The sequence below is a fragment of the Denticeps clupeoides genome, chromosome 11, assembly GCF_900700375.1.
Source record: "Denticeps clupeoides chromosome 11, fDenClu1.1, whole genome shotgun sequence".
Lineage (NCBI taxonomy): Eukaryota > Metazoa > Chordata > Actinopteri > Clupeiformes > Denticipitidae > Denticeps > Denticeps clupeoides.
In genome coordinates this window covers 10,263,834-10,288,785 of record NC_041717.1, presented here as the reverse complement: position 1 = coordinate 10,288,785, position 24,952 = coordinate 10,263,834, and the positions used below count along the sequence as shown (strand labels likewise).

Here is a 24,952-nt window from a genome sequence, read left to right as displayed (position 1 = left end):
CGGAAAGCTCGGCGCTGAAGACGGGAGGAGGGGCTGTGGGTGGGTCGGTGAGGGCCGGGGGACGACAGGGACCAGAATCACACTTTCCTTCCTGGTTCACACACCTGCATGGTGCAGATGCGATGGGAACTGGGTTTATGAATGTCCCTGCATGCACATGCACACACACACACACACACACACAGCCTACTTCCACAATGCATCTACATGGGCATAGACTTTGTGCAGCAACACATTATTGCAGAATTGTGGATTAATGTTGCTTTAAATGAAATCTGGCATGACATTTGTAATATCATAAGGAAAATAGTTGCCAAACGACAAGAAACTTTGAGAACTTCAAGCTCCCCAGACATGAAAAATATTTTTTGCTTTTATATCGATCTCAGTGGTCCCATAATACTGTATCTGAAGTCTCTTTCCTTGGTGCAGAATTACGGCCACTTTGAGCCAGACACACAATAAGATTTCCCCAGGACGCGCCATTTTGGTGTTTTTGATGCAGCTTTAAATGCTAATGAGGAGGAGAGAGGCGGGACGAGGAGGAGAGCGGCCTATACAGGGAGTGCAGAATTATTAGGCAAATGAGTATTTTATCCACATCATCCTCTTCATGCATGTTGTCTTACTCCAAGCTTTATAGGCTCGAAAGCCTACTACCAATTAAGCATATTAGGTGATGTGCGTCTCTGTAATGAGAAGGGGTGTGGTCTAATGACATCAACACCCTATATCAGGTGTGCATAATTATTAGGCAACTTCCTTTCCTTTGGAAAAATGGGTCAAAAGAAGGACTTGACAGGCTCAGAAAAGTAAAAAATAGTGAGATATCTTGCAGAGGGATGCAGCACTCTTAAAATAGCAAAGGTTCTGAAGCGTGATCATCAAACAATCAAACGTTTCATTCAAAATAGTCAACAGGGTCGCAAGAAGCGTGTGGAAAAACCAAGGCGCAAAATAACTGCCCATGAAGTGAGAAAAGTCAAGCGTGCAGCTGCCAAGATGCCACTTGCCACCAGTTTGGCCATATTTCAGAGCTGCAACATCACTGGAGTGCCCAAAAGCACAAGGTGTGCAATACTCAGAGACATGGCCAAGGTAAGAAAGGATGAAAGACGACCACCACTGAACAAGACACACAAGCTGAAACGTCAAGACTGGGCCAGAAATATCTCAAGACTGATTTTTCTAAGGTTTTATGGACTGATGAAATGAGAGTGAGTCTTGATGGGCCAGATGAATGGGCCCGTGGCTGGATTGGTAAAGGGCAGAGAGCTCCAGTCCGACTCAGACGCCAGCGAGGTGGAGTACTGGTTTGGGCTGGTATCATCAAAGATGAGCTTGTGGGGCCTTTTCGGGTTGAGGATGGAGTCAAGCTCAACTCCCAGTCCTACTGCCAGTTTCTGGAAGACACCTTCTTCAAGCAGTGGTACAGGAAGAAGTCTGCATCCTTCAAGAAAAACATGATTTTCATGCAGGACAATGCTCCATCACACACGTCCAAGTACTCCACAGCGTGGCTGGCAAGAAAGTATAAAAGAAGAAAAACTAATGACATGGCCTCCTTGTTCACCTGATCTGAACCCCATTGAGAACCTGTGCTCCATCATCAAATGTGAGATTTACAAGGAGGGAAAACAGTACACCTCTCTGAACAGTGTCTGGGAGGCTGTGGTTGCTGCTGCACGCAATGTTGATGGTGAACAGATCAAAACACTGACAGAATCCATGGATGGCAGGCTTTTGAGTGTCCTTGCAAAGAAATGTGGCTATATTGGTCGCTGATTTGTTTTTGTTTTGTTTTTGAATGTCAGAAATGTATATTTAGGAATGTGGAGATGTTATATTGGTTTCACTGGTAAAAATAAATAATTGAAATGGGTATATATTTGTTTTTCGTTAAGTTGCCTAATAATTATGCACAGTAATAGTCACCTGCACACACAGATATCCCCCTAAAATAGCTAAAAATAAAAACAAACTAAAAACTACTTCCAAAAACATTCAGCTTTGATATTAATGAGTTTTTTGGGTTCATTGAGAACATGGTTGTTGTTCATAATAAAATTATTCCTCAAAAATACAACTTGCCTAACAATTCTGCACTCCCTGTAGAAGTGAAATGAAGTCATCAACAATATTCACCAACCACAATGTTTGGCGCTGACAGGGAATTGTGTCTGTGTTTTTACAGAAAAAAACAAACGCCCTTATGATGACATAAGAGGCTAAATTCCAGATCCGGCCAACTTACACCTATCACCATTTCTAGCCACGAATAATCTCACAAAGCAAAATTTTCATGTCAGGGAACCTTTAAAGCATCTGGGCTCTGTTGTAGTCACCATTATAATAATTATCACATTTTTATCACAAGAGTGTTGTGCATTAATGGAAGAGAGTTTCAACCTCTATGAATAGCAAACAAACATCAACATCTTACACACACACAGACACACACAGCCCTTGTTACCCATCACAAGTGTATTACCTAGTCAGATATTCCACTGCACAGTGTTCTGTCATCTTCGGAAACACAATACAGACCTCCACACCAGTTATTGAGCCACTACTGATGTGAACTCCAGGGGTTTTCCAAGAGATCATTAACAAGGCAAAAAGGTCATGACCTCTGGGATTTAACTACCTCTTTACCTCTAGTATTTACATGCCAATAGCAGATCTTGGTCAAGATCACAGTTCATATAGTATAGAATAAACAGTAAAACAGATACCAATATGAAACTTAGGTAAACATTGCTGATACTGTATAAATACCAATAAATATTAAAAACAACATGTGCTCAGTTATGGTTGAGAAGAATCGAGGGACTGGGCTTTATCAGGTATGAATATGATAGAAGCTATTCTTCACCCTGTCCCAAGGCTTGTCATTGTCATATAAAATAATGTTCACTTCTTCGAGTCAGATTTATTTCTAAATTCTGCATCCCTCAGTGACATAGCATCTCCCTTCCTGCCAAAACTCAACACACTCTCTGCTTGGCCATTATTCCTGCTCTAAACAAACTCAAAAAACAGAAACCAGAACGTGGTCACAGGAACCCGGGAACAGGTGGTTTCATTCATAAAGACTCGTCACTCACGACCAGTTTCACTCAGTCATTGAGTTCATTAACGTACTTCGTCTCAACTCACCTCAAACCTGAGAACCTTGGATCCAGCTCCACTTCCGCTCCAACTTGCCTGCTCAACTCCGCACGCACGCTCAAAATCCACCCCATCTTCTCACCGGATCAGATAACCCATGTGTTGTTTCATGACTGCGCGCCAGCTCAAACCTGAACACCGGTGGGTGTTCCATCTAACAGTTCCACACGTTCATGTAGTAAAGGTGACATTCCCCTCTCCACTTCGTGGTACTCCGATCTTGCGGATTTTCTACATCCATATTTCGATTTTTGGACAGAACTCCTCTTGTAGGTTGTTCCCAACATTTTGAAGAACTAACCACAGATCTTATAGGGTTCCTCCAAATCTTCCATCTCCTTATTCCAGTTCTTAATTACACTGGCCAATCATACACCCACGCGATTGGTGGGTATATGATTGGACGTGTGTCTGACTGTATGGCTCAGCATTGACTGCACCATTAATCCGGACCAAATCTCCAACTCCATTTGGAGACATGCAGCCCCAAACTTGCAAGGAACTCCAACATGCTTCATTGTCACCTGCAGGCACTCATTATTGTACCTCACTATTGTATAGGTGGTAGTAGCCTAGTGGGTAACACACTCGCCTATGAACCAGAAGACCCGGGTTCGAATCCCACTCACTACCATTGTGTCCCTGAGCAAGACACTTAACCCTAAGTTGTTCCAGGGGGGACTGTCCCTGTAACTACTGATTGTAAGTCGCTCTGGAAAAGGGCATCTGATAAATGCTGTAAATGTACCGCTCTCCAGGCTTGGAGATGTGTTCAGTCTTGCCATGGTGTATGCCCCATCTTATAAAACTGTATTCCACCTCACCTTGGTAACAGAGTTGAAGACTTTTGAAGTTTTAAGACTCCAACAGATCTGCTTCTGTTTCATTAAATTACTGTTTTAATATGTGAAATCAATCATTTTGAACTGATTGAAGAAATACCTGATTATAATCCTACAAAATCCCTCCCTTTGTCCAAGTGTAACTATATGAAATGATGCTGGTATAAAGACAAAGGATAGTAACAGCAAATAGTAACTTCTTTTTCAATTTCTTTCATTATTTGCAGAGAACGAAAGTATATCATGCACCCTGATGAGATGGAAATGTCAGCATGCATTTCTACACTGCAATGAAGTGAAACACCACAATAAGAGTATCTTAAGGCAACCTCAGCAGCACCGGAATTGTTGGTGATTTCAAATATTTCTTTAACCGCCAGACTACCACTGCAATGCACTGCCTATGGTCAGTGTTTAATGGTTACTGATTAATCCATATCAGGGTTCAGTCTTGTGGTGATTTTGCAGACATCTCAGACAAAGCCAGATATATATAGCCTGATTATTTCCAAAATTGTCCAAAAATGTTCTAAAAAGATACAAAAAACAAAGATAACATATTAACATAAGAACCAGCTTCCTCCTCCTTTTCTCAATAAGCATTTGACCCTAAAATTCTAACAATTCTCCCTTCATCCTGCAGTCCTTTAAATAATATTTGCTCACATTCGTTCATCAGCAGACATGCCAGTGGTGACCTAGCGGTTAAGTTTAAGGAAGATCTCCGTTATAGTCATCGCCATGTCCATTACCATCACTTTTATTCAGTAATTATGACTGGCAAACCTTATCTCCAATGTGCCCAACAAGCTATGCATTATGTGTCGCCACAAGAAATATGCCCCAAAGCCTGCCAAATTGAAAGAAGAAAGGGTAAGAAATGGACCGGTACACCCAGTATAAGTGGCCTCACATATAAGAAGAGCTTAAGGCAGGCACACTGGAAATGTATTTGCAGGATCATTTCAATATGCCTGTGCTTTGTGGGGCATAGCGTCGTCCACAAACATGATTTATGACCTTGATTTAATGGCTGGAGCCGTGGCTGGGTAGGTATCAGATGACTCTCTCAGTAGGGGCCACGGCAGAGACGCTCTTCAGGACGCCATCAGGGCAGGAAATGAGGACAATGTTTGGAGCTGGAAAATGGGAGCTGCTAGATATTTGAGCATCTAATTGCAGATAGATGCCACTCAAGTCTGACGGAAAACGATATTGGTCAATAAGCAGCGGTGCGTTGCCAAAAAAAGCACCCTGCTGTCATCTGCGGAATTTCTGCCAGCGGCGTTCTTTTGTATCCAAAAGTTTCTTGTTTGTACATTTATTCATTCTTTTCTGGTTTTGTTCTTTCATTCTTTTACTCATGCAATTGTTCCTAACCTAAACTGCAGGACTGATCAAATGTCACAATATTCTGGCTGTGCGTACACAGACACTAATATTCTGTAAATGACCTCCGCCAGAGCTCAAAACAATCATATAAAACACCTCAATCCAATCCGGACTATTCAGATCACTCCTACTTCAATTTCAGATGGGTGGCAATGGCTGGCTTCAGTGTGGTATAATCTGTTGAACGGAAGGACATCAGTGTCTCTCAATGCAGTGATATGTGCAAATGCCAAGTGAGCTGGGAACAAAAAGTTTTAGGCTTGTATTGTTATGACAGGGGCATTATGAGCAAGGTTGGCTGAGACTTTTCTATGGTGTCTTTTTACACAGAGACAGTTCGTAGTACATATGCTACGTATTATTTACACTAGTCTATTGAGGAGTGTGTGTGTGTGTGTGTATGGGGACAGATTATGGAGCTGTGACCATTAAGACTCACCTGGGCTTGAAAACTCTTAAGAACAGGAGCAACCAGCTCCCGCACCTCCTGAAAACAAAAGGAGAAACAAGAGAAATTACTAAAGTGTGTGTGTGTGTGTGTGTGTGTGTGTGTGTGTGTGTGAACATTCGTCAGTCCAATATAAGCCTGAGAGAGGCCACCACAGAACTCACAAGTTCAGGACGAGAGAGCGTCCTGAAAATGAAAGGCCACAGACGCCACACACAAGCCTGCGCGGCAGCCGCACCCCCGAATGCCGGATATTACATTTCCTCGAACTCACGGCGGGCTTAAAAAAAAATTATATATATATATATATATACACACACACACACACACACACACACACACACACACACACCTGGGGACAGGTGTCACACGGGTCAGATTTAAAAAAGTCAGGGGCGTCCCGCAATGGCCGCTCTCTACAGTAGGAGGAGGACACTGTTCACACACAGGAAGCAGCGGCGGCGGATGACAGCGCGTTCGTTTAAACACTCAAGGTGCCGAGGCTGCCTTCGCCGAGAAATTGGTGAGTGTTATTAAAAAGTAACAGTGTAATTAGAGGCTTTCACAACAGCTTGCTTTTTAAGTAGGTGACATTTAGAGAAAATTATTTTTTTTTTTTTTTATCGACGCCTTTAAAATCAATGTTTTTTTAAACAAATTCTCCAACTAAAAAAAAAGTGTCAGAAAAAAGGTCAGAACACAGATTAATATATTTTCATCTGAGACAAAATAGGGGAGGAACACGTTTGCGGTGGCTACTGCACCTATAAAGATAAACAGCTCAAATAGCAGATTTTGCCAGGTTTTATCCTGTAACATGTAACATGCCCAAATTTTACAAGCGGTGAAACTTGCGTTAAGATCTATTGCACTGGTCATCTTTAATAGCATATTATTGATGTTTATGTTGTCTGTATAACAGACATGCATCATGTTACATCCAAAATCTTACGTTTCCCCTTGGGATCAATAAGGTATCTATCAACCTCAACCTCTTTCATCTTGGTGGAGGTAAAAAAAAAAAAAATTCAATTCCTGAGTCGACTACTATTACATTACACATGAAAATCAACATAAAAAATATAACATGTTCTAATTTTATTTGTGAAGAGGGTATTTCTTCTGTTGTTCATTGTCAAACGTGTAGTTTTAAGGCTGATTGGTAAGTGAAGGTACACAAAAAGTTCTAGATTGAATTTAATCAGTACGTTGCATAGGGCAGAATCTGAACTTGTGCAGCCGTGGCATTAGAGCATTAGATATTCCAAAAATCTTTTAATGTAGCATGCCTGAAGGTAGAGTTTTCTAAATGTTTAATTAGGAGGATGAGTTGAGAAGAAACGAGAGCCAGACACTGCAGTTTGTGAGTTCCGGTGCATGTTGGGGGGGTTTCGCCGTGACCCGGGTGCTACTCCAGATCCCGGCCCACATGCCCAAATAAAGGCCAAACTGTGACAGAGCCGGAGCTGCTGGGACGGGAGGCTGGCATTAAAAGTGATGATATGCGCTGAAGCGGATTAGGATATATAAATAAATAACCCAGAGCCTGAAAAGGTGAGGCGAATGGGGGGGTGAGAGGAACACACACACACACACACACACACTCTCTCTCTCTCTCTAACATTAACACTAGCACAGAAGCAGCACTCACCTCGGGGACATTTCTCTTGAACTCGCGGCTCAGCTCCACCAGGTGTTTGTGGGAGTGTTCGCTCTCCTCCTGTCGTCCCGCCAGCTGGGCCGCCACCGAATTTAGCTCCCTCTGCGAAGCGAGAGACCAGACGAGCACCACAGAGACTTAGGAGGGCTGCCGACAGGCTCTCACACACACACACACACACACACACACACTCGCTCGCTCACGAACTCGCACACAGCTTAGTGCACACATAAATAAAAATACATTGCAGAATATTAACGGTGTAATCCTTCATGATCTGATAGAGGCTGTGCTTACTGTAAGCCCCGGCCCATAAATAATTAAACCAAAATAAATCCAATGCCTACAGTAGCAGAAGGCCTTTTAGATAATCAGTATCTGAAATAATCAATACCCCGGCAACGGCCATGGGACTTTAGTGAGTGTGTGGAAGGGGGGGGGGGTGAACGAACTGGAAAAACACACGCGCACACACACACACACACACACACACACACACTCACAGACTTACACATCTCGCACAAAAAAAATGTACAGCAAGCATGCAAATAAAGAGCTACGTTCGCGAGGTAAAAACGTCAGAACCGCGGTACTCCGCAGTCACCCACAGCCCTCCACCCGTCCTCGTCCTCCCAACCTGAAGCGAGGGGAAGACGTTCCACAAATGAAATCGCCGAGATCAACCGTCCAATTTCCAGGCTGTTCCCGGGAGCCAGCCCACCCCCACAAGTGGTGTCTGGGAGACCAGTTCTTTTACTTCTTATACTTTTCCTTCCTTTTTAATCCTTAATTCTGGCTGTCAAAGGGTCAATCTGCTGAACTGCTGGCAAGGAGTAACGGAAATCGGGAAATGGGGGGATTTTCAATTAATGCGCTGAATTCATACATGACATGGAAAAGTAAATCTACTACAGTTTAATTAATCTGTCGTCGTACTTAAAAGCAATTTAGAAAATTATCTAACATGGGAAGACAAAAAACCTGAGGACATAGTAGCTCTGAACTTGAAACGCTGGATAGAGTTCCACCCCCTCTCGTTTATGGGTTTCGTAGGTGTACAAGATTAGGTATCTGTTGCAAAAAGAATGTGATGATGGGGATATTCATCTTCCATATATTGTGAAATATGCAACAATTGTTCACTTTCTTACGAAGAAACTTCACAGTTAAGTCTTTTCTGTATATTTCAATTTCATCTCTCTGTATGGTGGTGTATAGCTGAAAATGACTTTGAACTTTCATTCTCTAATTACAGGTTCGCTCCCCCGGGAGTAAAACTGGGTTAAAGGGTGCCATGCTTTTAGTTTACCCAAAAGTAACTAAAATTATCAAAAGAATTTGATGGATATGAAGTAACACTTTTGATGTTACGTCAAAGACGCCAATGTATCCTGTGTCAAAGTTATCATGGTAACCAGCTAGTTTGCTTTTTTCTAATTCCACTGGGTACCTCAAGAAACGCAAGCGAATTTCTGTCAGGTTGGCACTCAAACTCACAATGAGACGAAAAGAGGTAACTCTACTCTGAGATTATATTCTAATAGTCATATTGAAGGTGTTGGTGTTTAATGACATTCATGTTTCACACAACTGAGAAGGGCAGCTTTTTGGCGAAATACTGCCCCCTATTTAATGGCATTTAATCCCTCCAGATGCCAGATACACTGAATGCTGGCAGTTGGCATGGTATAAATCTATAAAACAATTAATATTTTCCTTTCTAACTACCTCACATCTTGTTAAATCTGTTGCATTGAAGTCTTCAGTAAGTGAGCATGTGCACATTGGACAAACACCAATTGTTTTAGCCACCGTGCAGCTGACAATTGTGCCGCATGCCTTCAATAAACCTCGCTGCAAGAGAGTGACAAATGCGATTCACATTATATTTCTGTCTGCCTGTCAATTGCCTCCTTCTCTCACTCATTTGGTGTCTTACTAGGTCCAGGTAGACCTTGGATTTTGAGAAAAACATCCCACAACACATCATTTTGATGGCAAAAAATATATATATAAAAAATAGTGAAATCCAGGGGGAGTATTTCCATGTGCTACTCAGGGACTGTAATGTAAGGCTAGTGCTGTGGTAGCCAGATTTGGCTGTGGTGACGATACCTACACCCTATTCACTGAACGAATAAAATTATTAGTAAAATATGCAACCTAAACAACCGCAGTCAGACATAATTGTTCAGGGACTTTTTGGCTTAACAGAGTTGGATAACCTCCATTAGCTCCAGGCAGCCTGAGACCTGTTAATCTGGATCTGTGTCTTATCCACCGTCTGTGGATTTGGAAGCGCCTAAGTGGCAGCCAGAAATGAGGGTCAAAGTTGGCTTTGCGCTTAAGAGTCCCCCAACATCACTTTCAACTCTCCGCCCCCTTATTCCCCCCACATGCAACATCTATCAGTGACCCCTTCGCTGGGTTCGCTATCAGCTACAGATCCGTTGCTCTGCTGCAGTCCAACGATAATGAAATAACTTCCTGGGGTGACTGGACAGAAAATGAGTTCCCCAAAAATATCAGCAGAGGCCGATCTGACGTACGCCAGGGATTTATGAGTGAGGGGAATTATTCTGTCTGTCATAGCTTATCGCACGGTCTATTGGTGTTTTATTAGAAAACGGATCTAGGAGTATCAGGCTCCATGTAACTGTTCAGTCAAGTGAAGAGCAGCAGAAAGCTGTTACCACTGCGCAAATATGAACAGGGCCGCGATGTAGTGGGATACAGGTTCAGGGAATATTTTACATACAGTCATGCATAATCAGTCCATATTACGGATTACAAAGGGGTATTTAGAATACTTAAAAAAAAAAAAAAAACTTTACTTGAGAATACATCTGATGCGATGAAAAAACACGTAATCTGCTTTGCACGGTCAAATGACTGAATGACTGTGAATAATTATTCACATTCATGTTGATGTTTTATTCCCGTTGATGCTGATATGCAAAATGTAACTGAAAAATTCACCACTCACAATTACTGAATAAGAGAAAAACAAACAAATAACGATACAGCACAGCTGTTTTACATATGTACTTTAATCCATAAAATAATTATATGTATTTGAAAACATTATGTTTTATGTACTTTAATAGAATACATTACTGAATTCAGCATTCAGTAGGGTTGTAATGGTGCGGTACGTGTACGATATGGTACGATAAATGCTGCAAATGTACGGTACGTGTATTCAGAAAAATTAAGCTGCAGCCTTTAAGCACAAGCAGCATCAGTAGAAATGATCTTTACAGGATTCCAGCATTTCCAGACATACATCTCGTACAATTCCATACATTTTTTTCATAAACCCTGTTCAAAAAGTTCTACTTCCTGATCGGTGTGATCGCAAATGTCCTTACTACTAACGTCAGGTCGTTTTCTAAATGAACAAGGTGTTCGTTTTTTGCTTTATGTTAACATTTTGAGACAATATTTGTGTTTTACAGTTACTGTTTTTTTGCCTGAGATCTTAAAGTACCGTAAAGCTCTTTAAGAGCTGAGGAGCGGCACAGACACGCAGACATGTGTAAAAACATTATGGCTGAGACTGCAGGCCCAGGCCACAGTTGCGGTTATAAAGTTCGTAATAAACGTTCGTAATAAAGTGTATTTCCAGGACACGGTGAAAAGAGAAAACGTTGAAGCCAAACAGAAGTGAGAACGTTTAAAAGTGCGCTCTCGTTCCTCTCCCGCCCGAACCAGACAGCAGAGCCGTTTCAGGGGGGCTCCGGCTGGAGCCGCGGCCTCCGCATTCTGAAGCTTTGACATCTGAAAGCCCCTCAACCAGCACCATTAAATCCCGACTCCTCTACCACGGCAAGACGGGCGAGGGCTCAAAATAAACCTGGCGTCGTGTTGCCGCCGTGCGAACTGAAGCGGAACGCCTCTCCTCGCTTTTCCTGAACAGACGCGCAGCGCGGCAGACCCACCTGATGTACGGTTGTTGCCAGAAGCCGAGAAGCTCCTTTTTCTTCTTCCTTTTATCCAATGAGAAATCAAGCCTCGCCGCTGCGTGTGTGTGTGTGTGTGTGTGTGTGTGTGCCTACTCTGTTGCTGATGCCAGTTATTCACACACCTTTTTTTTTTTTTTTCTCCACCGTCCCAGCAAAACATAAATCACATGAAAAGAAAGAATTCCTCAAAACTGATTCCCTCATTTCAAACCCATAATGCACTTCTCAATAGCAGCTCGCTGCTGACTGAGTGTTTGAGAGGGTCGGGCTAAAAATACATCCTGTAGCACAACAGGTATCTTCATCCCGGATCCGTTTTTTAATCTGCGACACGCTTGCACCTCTCCTCCCAGCACACAAAAACATCTGCATATTAACACACACACACACACACACACACACACACACACACAAAATGGCAACAACCCATAAACTCCCTTCCATTTAAAAGCACAAACAAAGCAGACGTTCACAGCAAACTCTTCGACCGGCTTCGAAAAAAAGGCGATCGGGGGGTGGGGGGGTGGGGGGGGGTGGGGGTTTTTGGGCGTGTGGCAGTCGGGTCGATGCCGAGCTGCTGTCATTAAGTCTCTGCCAGTCAAACATCGGCCCGTAATTGATGAGAGTCCCCTGGGACAGCGCGGAGGTGGTGCTGCTGCAGGCTGTGGGCCGGGGCGGGTCCGGTTTCGTGCCAAATCGACCAAATTTTTACAAATCCAGGTGTGGGCCTCGGCGAGAGAGAGAGAGAGGGCGCGGCAGGGAGGCATTAACGGGGCGCGGCGGCAACGTGGTGAACAACGCGGACAGGTTCCCCAGATACGATAACCAGAGCATGTACACCTCTCATCCGTCTTGTCCCTGATCAAAGCCAGCGGCGCCGCAGCGAGCAGGCAGAACGTGGGGGCTTCCTAATTGTTTACTTGCCATTTTGACTGCAGCTACAAGCTTGTAGGCCACACAAGGTAAAAAAAAAGAAAAGAAAAGAAAAGAAAAGATTTAGCCGACATAACCGAACGGGAAAACATGGAAAGCGGGGATAGAGCATCTCGACGGAGGTATTATTTCTCTTTCTTTCTTTCTCTTTTTTGTCCCATCTAATTGCAATCATAGGCAGCTGTCTGGAAGTGTGACAGCATCAGCAGAATTGCTGCTGAGAGCACAGAATCTTTGTCTAAAAATAATCAGACATTCTGGGCGCTGCTGTTTGTTATAATGGTAATCGATGCTGGAGGCTTTGAATTCCATCAATTTATAGATCCACTCTGTTCTGCCTGGTGACTGTACTGCCTCCAAACCCCTGCTGCACATGTACACACACACACACACACACACACACACATTGCATATACATATAGCCTCACAGATGCTCTGACATGCATAGATTCTAACCTACAGGGTAGAATCTAAAAGCACTTATAAAAACTACTCTCTCTCTCTCTCTCTCTCTCTCTCTCTCTCTCATACACACATATTGACACACACACACACACACACAATGGCAGCAGTAGCATGGCAGCGGTTGGGGCATTGTGTGATTAAGATAAGCGTGCTTTCCTTTCATACACGCCTTATCTGCTGAAGCTCTCTGTAAGGCAGAAGATTGTCCTCAGCCGCTGCAGATTAGTCCCGCTGCTCAGACGCCTCATCTGAGAGGGTGGATCCATCAATAAATCAAATAACCACAATCAATGGACCCGATCGGTCACGTCTGCCCTTGCCCTTGCATTATTATTAAACCCCGCCACCCCTCCCCCGGCAAGCCACTCCGGTTGGGGGGGGGAATGGAAAAGATTTTTAAAACGCACAGCGCTTCCAGGACTGGTCCAGTTTAAAAAGCGGTCTTGGACGCTGTCCATTTGAAAGATGCAAGACGATCTCTTATCTGCTCTCTGTAGGATGGATGAAAGGCGAGCGGGCGGACCGTGCTACCACGTGGGTGGAGTAGGAAGAGGAGCAACGGGAGCAGTCCACGGTGCGAGCTGCACAAGCAGCAGTGTGGTCCTCAGACGAGCTACTGAGCCCGGGTTAACATTTCGGCGGATTCACGGGTTGAGGTGGGAGGTGATGGGCTCACTAGTGTCACGAGTGTAAATCTTTTACTTAACATTCCTGAATAGGACATGCTGCTAAGCAATTATTATGAAATATTCATATAGTCATCCATTTGCATCTATATACTGCATCTATAGCTTACTTGTTTATAGTGTATATCATGATCAGTGCTAAATTTCTTAAAAAAAAACATTAGAGGAGGGGTTAATCAACATTTACAGTGAATAAATTTACATTACATTATATATAATTAATGCAATTCTTCTCGACATATAAATAAGCATCTGCCTGAGCTGTCATGTTCTATTGATGATTGATAGCCCATGAATTCGATGATATATAACAAGGCTGGGCAATATACTGAATTTCTGGCTAAATACAACTTTTCTTGCTTATCTTAACAATATTTTACACAAATCCAATTATGGTCGGAGTGTGGTGTTGGCATAATTCATCATTATACCTGTCACTTGCTCCCTAATCAGCAAAACTAACTAAACTATTATGTTCATCATATTCATGAAAACTGGCCACATCTGTCATGTGTTAAAGTCCTCTAACTATGAATAATACTATTATCATGAGAATTTCTGGCAAATCCGGCCCCTACATGTAACACATGAAATACATACATAGCCTACACAGACCTTAACTGTTAGTTCCAAAGGTTGATTGATAATCAGCGTCATATAAGGAAGCACCGATCACTTGCAGGACTACAAACCATGTGATCACGGTGAAAATAGATGTTGTGGTCTCCTTAAGTTTTATGCCAGACTACAGAAGCCCAACAGAATGATTTTTAATATGTACATATGTACATATTTAGCCGAGTACACCCCTATAATCCTTTAGCTGTATGATCTGTCCTGAAAACAAAACGATCATAGTACTGATAGTCATATTAATATAAATAAAGGAAATTAAGTAAATACATTAATTAAATAATTAAATAACAAGTGATTGTACATTAAAATATTACAAATAACTGTTGTTTATGTTTGAGCACGTGGGTCATATCACACTGATATAAAATAACTTTTTTTAAAGCTTGCACAGCTTTACCTGCAGTTTGTCATTATGTCTGTCCTGCTTTTGAAAAGAGGAAAAAAAAAACTCCCCCTTTCCTTCATCTTTCACACCTGTCCTTTCAAAGCCAATCAGACGAGACTCCATTACAGAGGTAAAGACCAGCGCGTCTTTCATCACCCTCTCTCGGAGTCAAACAGCAGAAGCTGGGGGGACGTGTTACAGGCCCCCGATACACCGAACATCTTTAGCAGCTGAGGATGTGCGAGATTTCATATTTGCACATGAACATCCCCTGGCGACAGACAGTACATATCAGGCTACACAGCGATTAGGCAGCTACTCGTCACAGCTCGCTGACAGTGAGGGTGGGGGACGCCAGGGGCAGTGGCAGCGGCCCCATAATAAGAAGGTTTCTGGTTCGAATCCCGCCAAGGTGCCACTGAGCAAAGCACCGTCCCCACACACTGCTCCCCGGGCGCCTGTCATGGCTGCCCACTGCTCACCAAGGGTGATGGGTTAAATGCAGAGGACTCATTTCGTCGTATCACTGTGTGCTGTGCTGTGACAATCACTTCACTTTTTTAAGCGGAATCTCCTGCCAAATGGTCGGACGCAAGGTCTTCCGCTAACCACCTAGTGACAGGTGGAGAATACGGTTAGTAACTGGGTACTTTGCGGTTCGTTTGGTTCTAAAAACGTGGAAATCGTCCCGAATTGTTAATCCCCGGTTAGTCACTAAGCCAGTCAGTCAGTCACTCACTGAACGGCCCGCACAGGCGTGCGGCAGACTAAACCCGTACAGAGGCGGGATCAGTCACGTGACCACGCCATTCCAATCAGCACAGGTGTGGCTGGCGCTGTCAGGCATTAGCTGCGCTAATGCAGGGTTGCGCTTTGGGGTTTAGCGCCTGACTCACCTTCCCATCAACACACCTGCCGTCAAAAAAAAAAAAAAAAATCACATGCACGATTCGCTCTGGCTCGCTTCTGCAGAGACATTTTCAAGCATGGCGGCCCTAACCCCTGCTTGGAAATGAAAATAGCAGCGCGCATGGGAGGAAGCCATTTACCGAGCCGTAAAACATTCCCGAGGAACTCTGGACTCCGGGATTGAGGAGGAAAAAAAAAAAAAATCACGTGCTGATGTAATTTACTGAAGTTGTTCAACCTTTAATTATGCATAGAAATGAAGGTGACTGGAGTATGGAAGAAAGAAATTTAGGTGCCTTTGGTTAAAACAACAAGAACTAAGACCCAGCACAAGGAAAAACCTCTGTGTTCTACAGACACGGCCCAAAATGACAAGCAGCTTAAGGGTTTCGCAATACGTGGCAAGGCAAATTTGCTTCACGAAATGTTCCAATGGGAATGCGTCTACTGGTTCTAGATTTGGGACGATATTGGTAACAGAAGTGGGATTTGTGATGAAACGCCTTGCGCACCTTGTGTTCCTATCGCACTTGGGACAAAAAGCCTCTGATCTAGTGAACGTGAAGTGATTGTCATTGTGAAACGCAGCACAGCACGCGGTGCACACAACGAAATGTTTAACGTAATCCTTGCCATGAAAGGGATTCGAACCGGCAACCTCCCGATTACAGGTCCTGTGCCTTACCCGCTAGGCCACCACTGCCCTATTATAGACCATCCATATGATGCAAAAAACCCTGCAAGGTGTCGAATCATGTCGATTACCGGGAGGAGAAAAATAAACAGCGGCCAGGGTTTTAGGATCTATGGATAATCAATCAAACACCAAAAAAAAAAATCTATATTTTAGACCATGTGAGTGTCTGAGTGCTGATTACAGACTGAAGCTGAATGATCTTTTTTTTTTTTGGTGGCTCTTTTCAATGCAATTTTAAAATCCTTTCAATTAGTCCCTCATCGGAGCTTTGTGCAAACGTACGTTTTTAAATGGAAGTCCAATTAGGACACATGATTTATCATCATTATGACGCTCTATTGTTCTATCCCCTTCCTACTCTGTGGTTACAATCAGTGAGTGCATTGTCTCGGGTTCAAAAATGCACCAGCGCTGACTTTGATTACGCATCACGGGCAAGAAGCTTAAAATTGGAGTAAAACAGCTGCGTCTTCCAAAGGGCAAATGCTAATTTTATAAAGACAGGAAGGAAATAAAGGTGCTGTTTGTTGTAGCCTGTTCTGTCAGTGGGCACGGACACAGAGCAAACGCGGGGTTCTACGTTAGATCATTTTAGACAAAATTCAACACTGAACCAGAACTGCTACAAAAATGATGACACATAAAATGCATCCTAACACATAGTAGCTGATTGAATGGTGAAAAAAAAAAATGCTGTGCACCCCTTCAACAAAAGGAAACAATGGCATTCTGCCGCAGTGAGGAGATACACACACAAACACAAAAACATGCACACACACACTACCAGGTCTTTACATGAGACATTATAGAACAGCAGCATTTCATCAAACATACTTCATTTACATTTACAGCATTTATCAGACGCCCTTATCCAGACCGACTTACAATCAGTAGGTACAGGGACAGTCCCCCCCCCCGGAGACACTTAGGGTTAAGTGTCTTGCTCAGGGACACAATGGTAGTAAGTGGGAATTGAACCTGGATCTTCTGGTTCATCTTCTACCCCCACCCTTCTCTTTGTCCTGCAACAAAAATACTAAATATGTTTCTTGCATTGTATTCTCCAAAATGGCTCCATCTTAGTCTCCATAAGCGCCACACAGTAGGTGCGTCCAAACTTTTGACAGGTATTGTACACCTCTCTCCTAGCGCCTGTCTTATAAAGCTGGGCCTGCTGCACAGGATCTAGAACCTTTGGGGTGGGTGGAGCCCCCCTGCTATAGCAGATCCTGTATGTCACCGTCGCATCAGCGGTGAAAATAGCAGCACATTGGTGCATCCAACCTGTGCAATTAGGAAAAGCGTCACAGCTAATTCCCACTAGAATGAATACACCGCGATCTCACAGTCTCACAGTCTCACAGCTGTTATGAGGGTAGCTAAAGACAAATAAATTCACATTTTTTAACTTTACATTTCATTGCTACATTAAATTGCCACTTCAATTTTTACTATGAAATATGAGATTGAAAGGTTGAAATAGCCATTTTAAAAATGCAGATGGCTCAGCCAATGAGATTTCAGAGCCACACAAACCATCGTCAGACCTTAGTTTGCACGGAACAGGAGCTGACGGGTGTGCAAGTTACGCGTGTCGTTGTCCCACTTTTTCCGCCACGGCGACAGAGGGGAGAGCGGGACCACGCACCTAACCTGCCATTGTTTATTCCCTCTCAAGAAACGTCAATCTGTTCATTCTCAGGTGTGCTCCTCTTGCTGTTGTTTTTGTTGTCTCTCCAGCTACCCCTCCCCCCGGCCGCCGCCACTCCCCTGTCGATTTGTGCGGGAGATCAAAGCGACGCTGCCGGAAGAATCTGAATATTTCAGGTAAAGGGGAGAAGGCTGCGTTTCATGCCACCTGTGTAGCGCCGGATCGGGCTCGGCGCCTCTCGCTCGCAGCCCGAGTCAGAGCGCCGCTTTCCCAGAGGCCCGGGGACACAAACCAGGGCCACCTGTCAAAGAGAACGGGCGCTTTTCTTCTTCTCATATGTGTGTATGTCTGTGTGTAGGGGGGGGGAGAGAGCGAAGGGGGGGGGCACTGTACTCCTCTTTCGAGATAAAAATGTATCTGGAACGGTGAAAGTGGGAATACTCGCCGCTTCGAGTAACGTATGGAAAAGTAAAATGGCCGATTGCTGTGTTAATCACCCCCCCGTGTTAATCACCCCCCCCCCCCCCCCCCCCCCCCCCATACTTTGAGTCCTTCTTTCTATAGAAACATTCATTTCTGGTACTGGGTACTGAGATTTTCCATGTTCCCATGTCTCATTAACCACGCATTCCACCATGCTCACTCCCACATACCCAAACATATGATTCTATTTTCTGTTTTTTTTTACTGCATAGGACAGGTAAATAGTTATGTGTGTGTGTGTGTGTGTGTGTGTGTGTGTGTGTGTGTGTGTGTATATATATATATATATATGTAGGTTTGTAACATCCTATATTACGTAGGCAGAGATGCAGTGAAAATCCAAAAGGAAGCAATGGCCCTAGATATCGTATACATGTGTGTGTGTGTGTGTGTGTGTGTGTGTGTGTGTGTGTGTACTACAGACCATTTCTGATCCTTCAGCCAATAAAGAGCTCTCTCCGGTGCACGTACCGACCTGAGCACGTGACGCAGCAGCTGACCGCGGCGTGAGGCAATGGGAGACCTGTGTGTGCTTGTATAAAAGTGAGAGGAGGAGGAGTGTGTGTGAGAGAGGGCGAGCGAGCGAGTGGTGGGTGGGGTTGACTGGGGGGGGGTGCAAGATCTCCCCCACGTCTCTCAGAAGGGCTGTAAATTCCTTACATTCGTCTGTGTCAGAGCACTCTGCCCGCATTAGCCGTTAACACAGGAGGAAACACAATCTATTTGATGCAACGCTGCCCACACGTCCAGCGCCCCCCGCTCATCGCTGGAGATTCACAGTGTTTAACTTCCATCGCAGCCAGGCAGGCAGGAGGTGGATGCGGGGACAGCGGGCTCCATCTTGCCGTAAATCACAGTTTAAACGCATGGCTAAATGAAATCCGGGCTCCCCTCGCGTTACCGCGCTCGCCATGTTTGTTTTTATTTACTCGGGATGTTGAATTGATTTTTATTGTTCTGGTAATGATGTATGCAAACGGCGAGCCCCATAACCCCTCCCCACCGCCCCCCTTTCCTTCCCTCCATTCTTCCCTTTATGTGTGGAGGCTCACTTTTAATATCCGCGGCGCTTACGCGAACAAGTGGAGGTTAATCTGCGGAGCGGAGCGACAGACGGTGAGCGCTCCGTAAATGTCAGCTCACTCATTACCGCGCCACACCAACATGGCCGAAGGCCCATGACGGATGTGCGACCGGGAGGAGCCCCTGCCGACAGGGGCCGAGCCGCGCTCCATCACAACAGGCTCTTATTCATCAATTGATTTATCACCCTATATCAGACTGACCGATTCTCTTAAAGAAGAAGCAATAATAATATGAACAAAGAGCCATTTTGCATGCACTCGTCTGCTGCGCCAATGCTCATCTAGCTCTGGGGAGGGAAAAAAAAAGGTGACTGACAGATCTCGCCGCATGTGTGCCATTTATGACTTTGGGTAGATCTGCCAAAGCCCCAAAGGCTTTAGGAAAACATTAAAAGGCGCAGAGATCCATCCCATGTTTGTGCTGAACGGAGCAGTTTGTGTGGTAATAATCCACAAATCCCCAAGAAAAAGAACAAATCCAAGACCAAGTGCACCCTTTAACCCACATAATGACTGCGAAGCCCTCGCAAAAATGTTAAATCCTGTCAAAATCGCGGTCCTAGCTGAGTCCTAGAAGGTGGCTGAAGAAATGGACACTAGCTGCGTAGCACAAAACTGAAGCGATTTGTTTCAAATGCCAATTCAGGGGTGTATTGCAACCAAAAAATGATAATCTTCCATACGGGCTTAACACACCACGTAGAATGTCATGTGACCTGTAAATTCACAAAACGTGTGAGCATAAACCAATTTTTGCGATATTGGGAACTTTTCTCTAGGCAAATATAACTTTGCTATTCACAGTTTCAGTTTGCGCAATCTTATCCAACCTATGGTATCATTTACCGCACCGTATACCGCTGGATGGGGTTGGGCCCGGTAAATTTCGCAATGCGGACGCTGCTTTCGCGAGAAAACACACGTGTAATTCCAGTCGGTTGCGAACGCTTCCGCGCCTTGTGACATGAGCTGCCGCGGTCCAGCAACTCCCATCTGCAACGGCATGTCAGCGCGTCTCCGAGGAAACAACAGAAGCTTCGGGGACGTCAGGCAGACACGAGGCTCGTGACGGCGGAGCGTGCCGCCTCTCCCAGGTCAGCCATGCGTTTCTTGCCGCACTCGGTGGAATGATCCGAGCGGCGGAGCGGTAAGACGGTAGGGAACGAAGGCTCCCTTCGGGGAGGGGGAGACGGAAAAGAGGGTTTTGTGTTAAATGCCTGAACCCCTGCTACCCCAGAAGAGAAGATCCCAAGAGATTCTTGGCCTCCCCAAAGCCTAATGAACGGTCCACGATCATCATACTGGAACACCACCTCCTTCCAAAGGACTGAATTCTCAGCACGTCTCCCGCGGTTCTGGCCACTGGTGTTCTGAGCATCAGCAGAGCACAAACTCATCATTGCTTGTCAGGTTCAGTGACAATACAGATAGAGATTGAAGATCTAGAACTACGCCATGTAGCACTGCAGAACGCAGTTATTAGCAACCAGAGACGCTTACTTTTACAGCCACCTCAGAAGCATATCTCAACTCTGCAGACATGGTCAGATCTGACCGTACATCAAACCTCTGCGTCTGTCTTAATCTGTATCTAACTGCGATGCTGTCCAATGAACATGACAGAGATGCTGAGTCTGCTGAATATCTTGAAGTTGTACGTCTAGATCCAACGTTACTTTATGCAACTCTGTCACATTGGATGAGACCTGTGAAGAGCTGTACTGCAGCCAGACACAGGTTACAGCACATTTTAATTTCCCATCATACCTTATGTGACCAAGCAAATGAGTAAAAAAAAAAGGAGGCGAACCTACAGCACATTGTTCCTCAAAAATCCCACTCACTGTGGAGAGGGAGGACACAACCACCTAAACGTATCCTGAATAGAGATCCAGGGACCAAATATTGGAGAGGTGTGGGCGATATATATTGAATATACTCTATGTACCTCGGCTTGTTCCATGTGTGATGTAGTAAATGATAATCAGGAATAAAATAGAGATGTTGAAGTTGAGGCTCACTTCTTTACTCTAGCTCGCTCCTCCACCCACCCATCCATAAAGTTCTTCTGCCGCATGTCCGTTTTAAGGTAAGTCCTGGAGACCTGGAGATTTGTGTCCGGCCAGGTTTTTAGAATTGTCCGTGTTTTTGAGCTACAGCAACATTCACGACGTCCTATTCACGTCCATGCACGCTCACGGCTCTGATGTTTGGCAGTGGTCTGGACGATGTTGAGCAAAACACAAGTTATCCATTGCCACAAAAGGTAGCATTACCACACACTTGTTTCACAGCAAAACGACGAATGGCACAAACTTTGTACGTCCACATCTCCATCTAAACCAAATAAAGCCAGCACAGAAGCAAATCCCTCTGGTTGCTTCGTTTGGTAAATCAATCCCTTATGACAAAATGGAAAGAGATCATGGCAGCATTGATAAAACACATTGCCAAAGTTATGGACCCAATTATTATAGTTGAAAAGCCTGGATTCAATCATCTCATATGGACACTTGACCCAAAGTATCAACTGCCTGTTTGCAATTTTTTTTGCTGAGAAAGCAGCCAGAGTTGCACATTTCAGTGAGAGAAACGGTGGTCGACCTGTTAACAAATGAAGGCCACGTCAACTGCAGATCTGTGGTCCAGAAGAACCTGTGAACCTTATCTATATTAGACTTTATTTTAAAATAAAAGCATTTACAATGTTAAACTTTGGCTATTTACATTACATAGGTTTCATTTAAAGATATTGAGAAAAACTGTGAATCGCGATAGAGCTTCAAAATATCGCAATATTATTTTTAAGCAATATCGAGCAGCCCTAGGTTGTACCCCAAACTAAAATGCACCCCTCTGCAAAAAAATAACTATCTGCTTTATAGGTACAAAGGGTATTTTGTAGCAGGATCAATTGATCAACAAATGTGTCCAGCTGTAATTGCTGCAAATGGAGGATTTTGTAATTAAAAAGTTCAAAGATTCTTATTAAATTGGTAAAAAAAAAAAATTCCCACTCAATTTAATTTCATCTTTAAACTTTTGAATCATAGTGCATATAAAACCTGAAACAAAAAGGCCCACGAAACGAATAATAAACAGCAAACCTTATTAGCATTGGGCCTAGTTCGAGACTTCACCCAATATGGTGGCAGTGAGAAATTGGGGTTCCACGACAACAATATCAGTTCAGAGAAGAGGAACGTTTCACGGGCAACGCCAACCTGGGCGCAATGTTGCTTCGTTCCCCAGTTAACTTCAGCAAATGTCTCTACTGGACAACACACGTACGGCTTTGACGCAAAACTGTGCGTTCTTCCAATTTTTAGCTGTTATTTATGATCAATCATCATTTTTCTTATTTAAAAAATACATGAAAACATCAGAACAAAAATACGTATTTTTTCTTTCACATTGACCACAGTATTCCCCTGACATCAGTCAATAGGCACTTTAAATCCATGATAATTTCATCAAAAGGTTCCTTCCTCCTGATACTACAGCACCCAGGGACAGAAAGTAGTGTGCCGTGTTTTTGAAGCACAGAAAAACCCCACCGAACTGTACACAGGCGGCAGAAATGTGCCAGGAAAAAGATCCATTATTCATTTAAGATACATTTTTCATTTAGGAGCAGAGTGCGTATGAGCCATGATGAATGCACTGTCCGGGATGCAATTTGTATGTAAAATAACACAAGATTAAAGAATATATTTTAAGTGCAAATGCAGTTTGTTGCCATTTAGGGGAAAAATACTTTCATAGAATTTTTTTTTAAAAAGCCTATGGCGATGCTTTCTAGAAAATCACTTAGTGCTACTCTAACCGTCTAAGTAATGGGATACAATAAGAGGTTGCCGTTCTAGAACACAAATCTCTGTCCCTCCATCATCTGACGAGTGGACTTCCATTTCTCAGAAAGTAGATTTTCATTGATATATCATTTGGCAGAGCATCTGAAAATGCATGGGAAGTAAACTGAATAATGGCACTTCAACACGAGCCTGGGCCCCGCCTCTTCCCTGTAAGCGAGAGGGGGAGAATCGCATCTTCTACAGTATACTCACATTCTGGCGCACACATTCCCTCGCTGTCACACACACACACACACACGCACAAGCTTGCCTGTTGGGCCTCCACACACTCCTCTCAGGACTCTCTCCTCATCAGCTTCATTCACTGAACACCGTTTCAATTCGCTGCCTCCGTGAGACAGACAAAAAGCCAGGCGGGAGAGGGGAACCGGCCTCCAAACACAAGGCACTGGAACAGAGCTTATTACTGTGCACAGGCTGCAAAGGGACGAGAGGGAGAGAAAGCGAGGGGGGGGGGGGGGGTGCCAAACAATACACCAAACACAGTACCCCGTGCTTCTGAACATTCGTCCCTCCACATCGCAATCCATGCTGTTCTCAGCCCATTCTTAACATCCAAGAGAACAGCCCGGTACCAACAAAGTGACCCGTCAGTGACACCACATTATGATGCATTTGGCGAGACGTGATTGTCTGACTTCATGCGGTGAAGCGATTTCGCGATTGCTTTGGCAAATGTATCCGTACCCTCTTCAGAATGGGTAAGGGGTGACATTTAACTGCCATTTGTGTAAAGAAGTAAAACACTTACTAGCAAGGATTAACCTGCCTTTAGTATCTTTACTCATGACTTTACTCACAGTCAAGATTTATATGGTTAAATAGTTTGTAAAATTACAAAGAATTTGCTGAAATGTATGAGAAACATATTGTATACAAATACTGAGCCTTAAGCAATGCAAGGCTGGGTCCTAGGATCGGGCCCTGTAGACTGTGTGTATTTATTTATACATTTATTGAGGTGTGTTTGGCATGGTGCATCATTGGCCAAAGCATCACACTCCTAGGCTTCTTCCCATGGTGCACCCAGTGCCATGTCTTCCCCAGCTAAGCAACGCAGACCCTCGTGATGTAGAAGAAATCAGAAAATTCATCAGACGAGGCCACCTTCATCTACTACTCCAGTACTGATACCACTGCAGGTGGGCACATGGGCAGATCACCATACGTTCCAAACTGTGATGCACCGTGAGTTCTGACACCTTCCTCTCCGAACCAGCATGAACTTTGTCAGTAATTGGAGCTTAATTAGCTCTTCCATTGGATCAGACAACACAGCCCAGCCTTCGCTCCCCATGTGCATCTGTCAGCCATGGTTGTCCTGTTTTGGTAAATTCTGGCCACCACAGACCAGGAACATCCCACAAGAGATGCAAATCTGGAGATGCTATGACACAGACATGTCGCCACCACAATTTGGTCCTTGTCAGTGTCTCTCAATCCCTTAAAACACATCATATTCAAGGACAAAATGATCAATTATTGCCTAATAAATCCCACCCACTGCCAGGTACCACTGTAGCAAGATAATCAATGACATTCACTTCATCTTTTGGATGGTCACAATGGTATCTGTTGTATATAGGTTATGTATTTTATTTAATCAGTGACACAGTAGACTTAATGATCTAATTATAACCCATAGTTGTTCTCCATTAACAATTAACTG

The 24,952-nt window shown here is 44.0% G+C and overlaps 1 protein-coding gene across 8 annotated transcripts in view; it reads right to left on the bottom strand.

The window, feature by feature from the left end:
- Positions 1 to 24,952, bottom strand: part of cux2b (cut-like homeobox 2b) — a 112,275-nt gene that overhangs the window by 55,686 nt on the left and 31,637 nt on the right. For 7 of the 8 annotated variants that reach the window (XM_028995332.1, XM_028995333.1, XM_028995335.1 and 4 more), the window contains exons 2-3: positions 7,505 to 7,615; positions 5,845 to 5,892 (exon numbers count right to left, since the gene is read on the bottom strand). In XM_028995332.1, the coding sequence (XP_028851165.1) occupies positions 5,845 to 5,892; positions 7,505 to 7,615 (159 nt within the window). Of the gene's footprint in view, positions 1 to 5,844; positions 5,893 to 7,504; positions 7,616 to 13,283; positions 13,355 to 24,952 lie in introns of those variants that run through there. The other variant, XM_028995336.1, reaches the window with a different exon arrangement.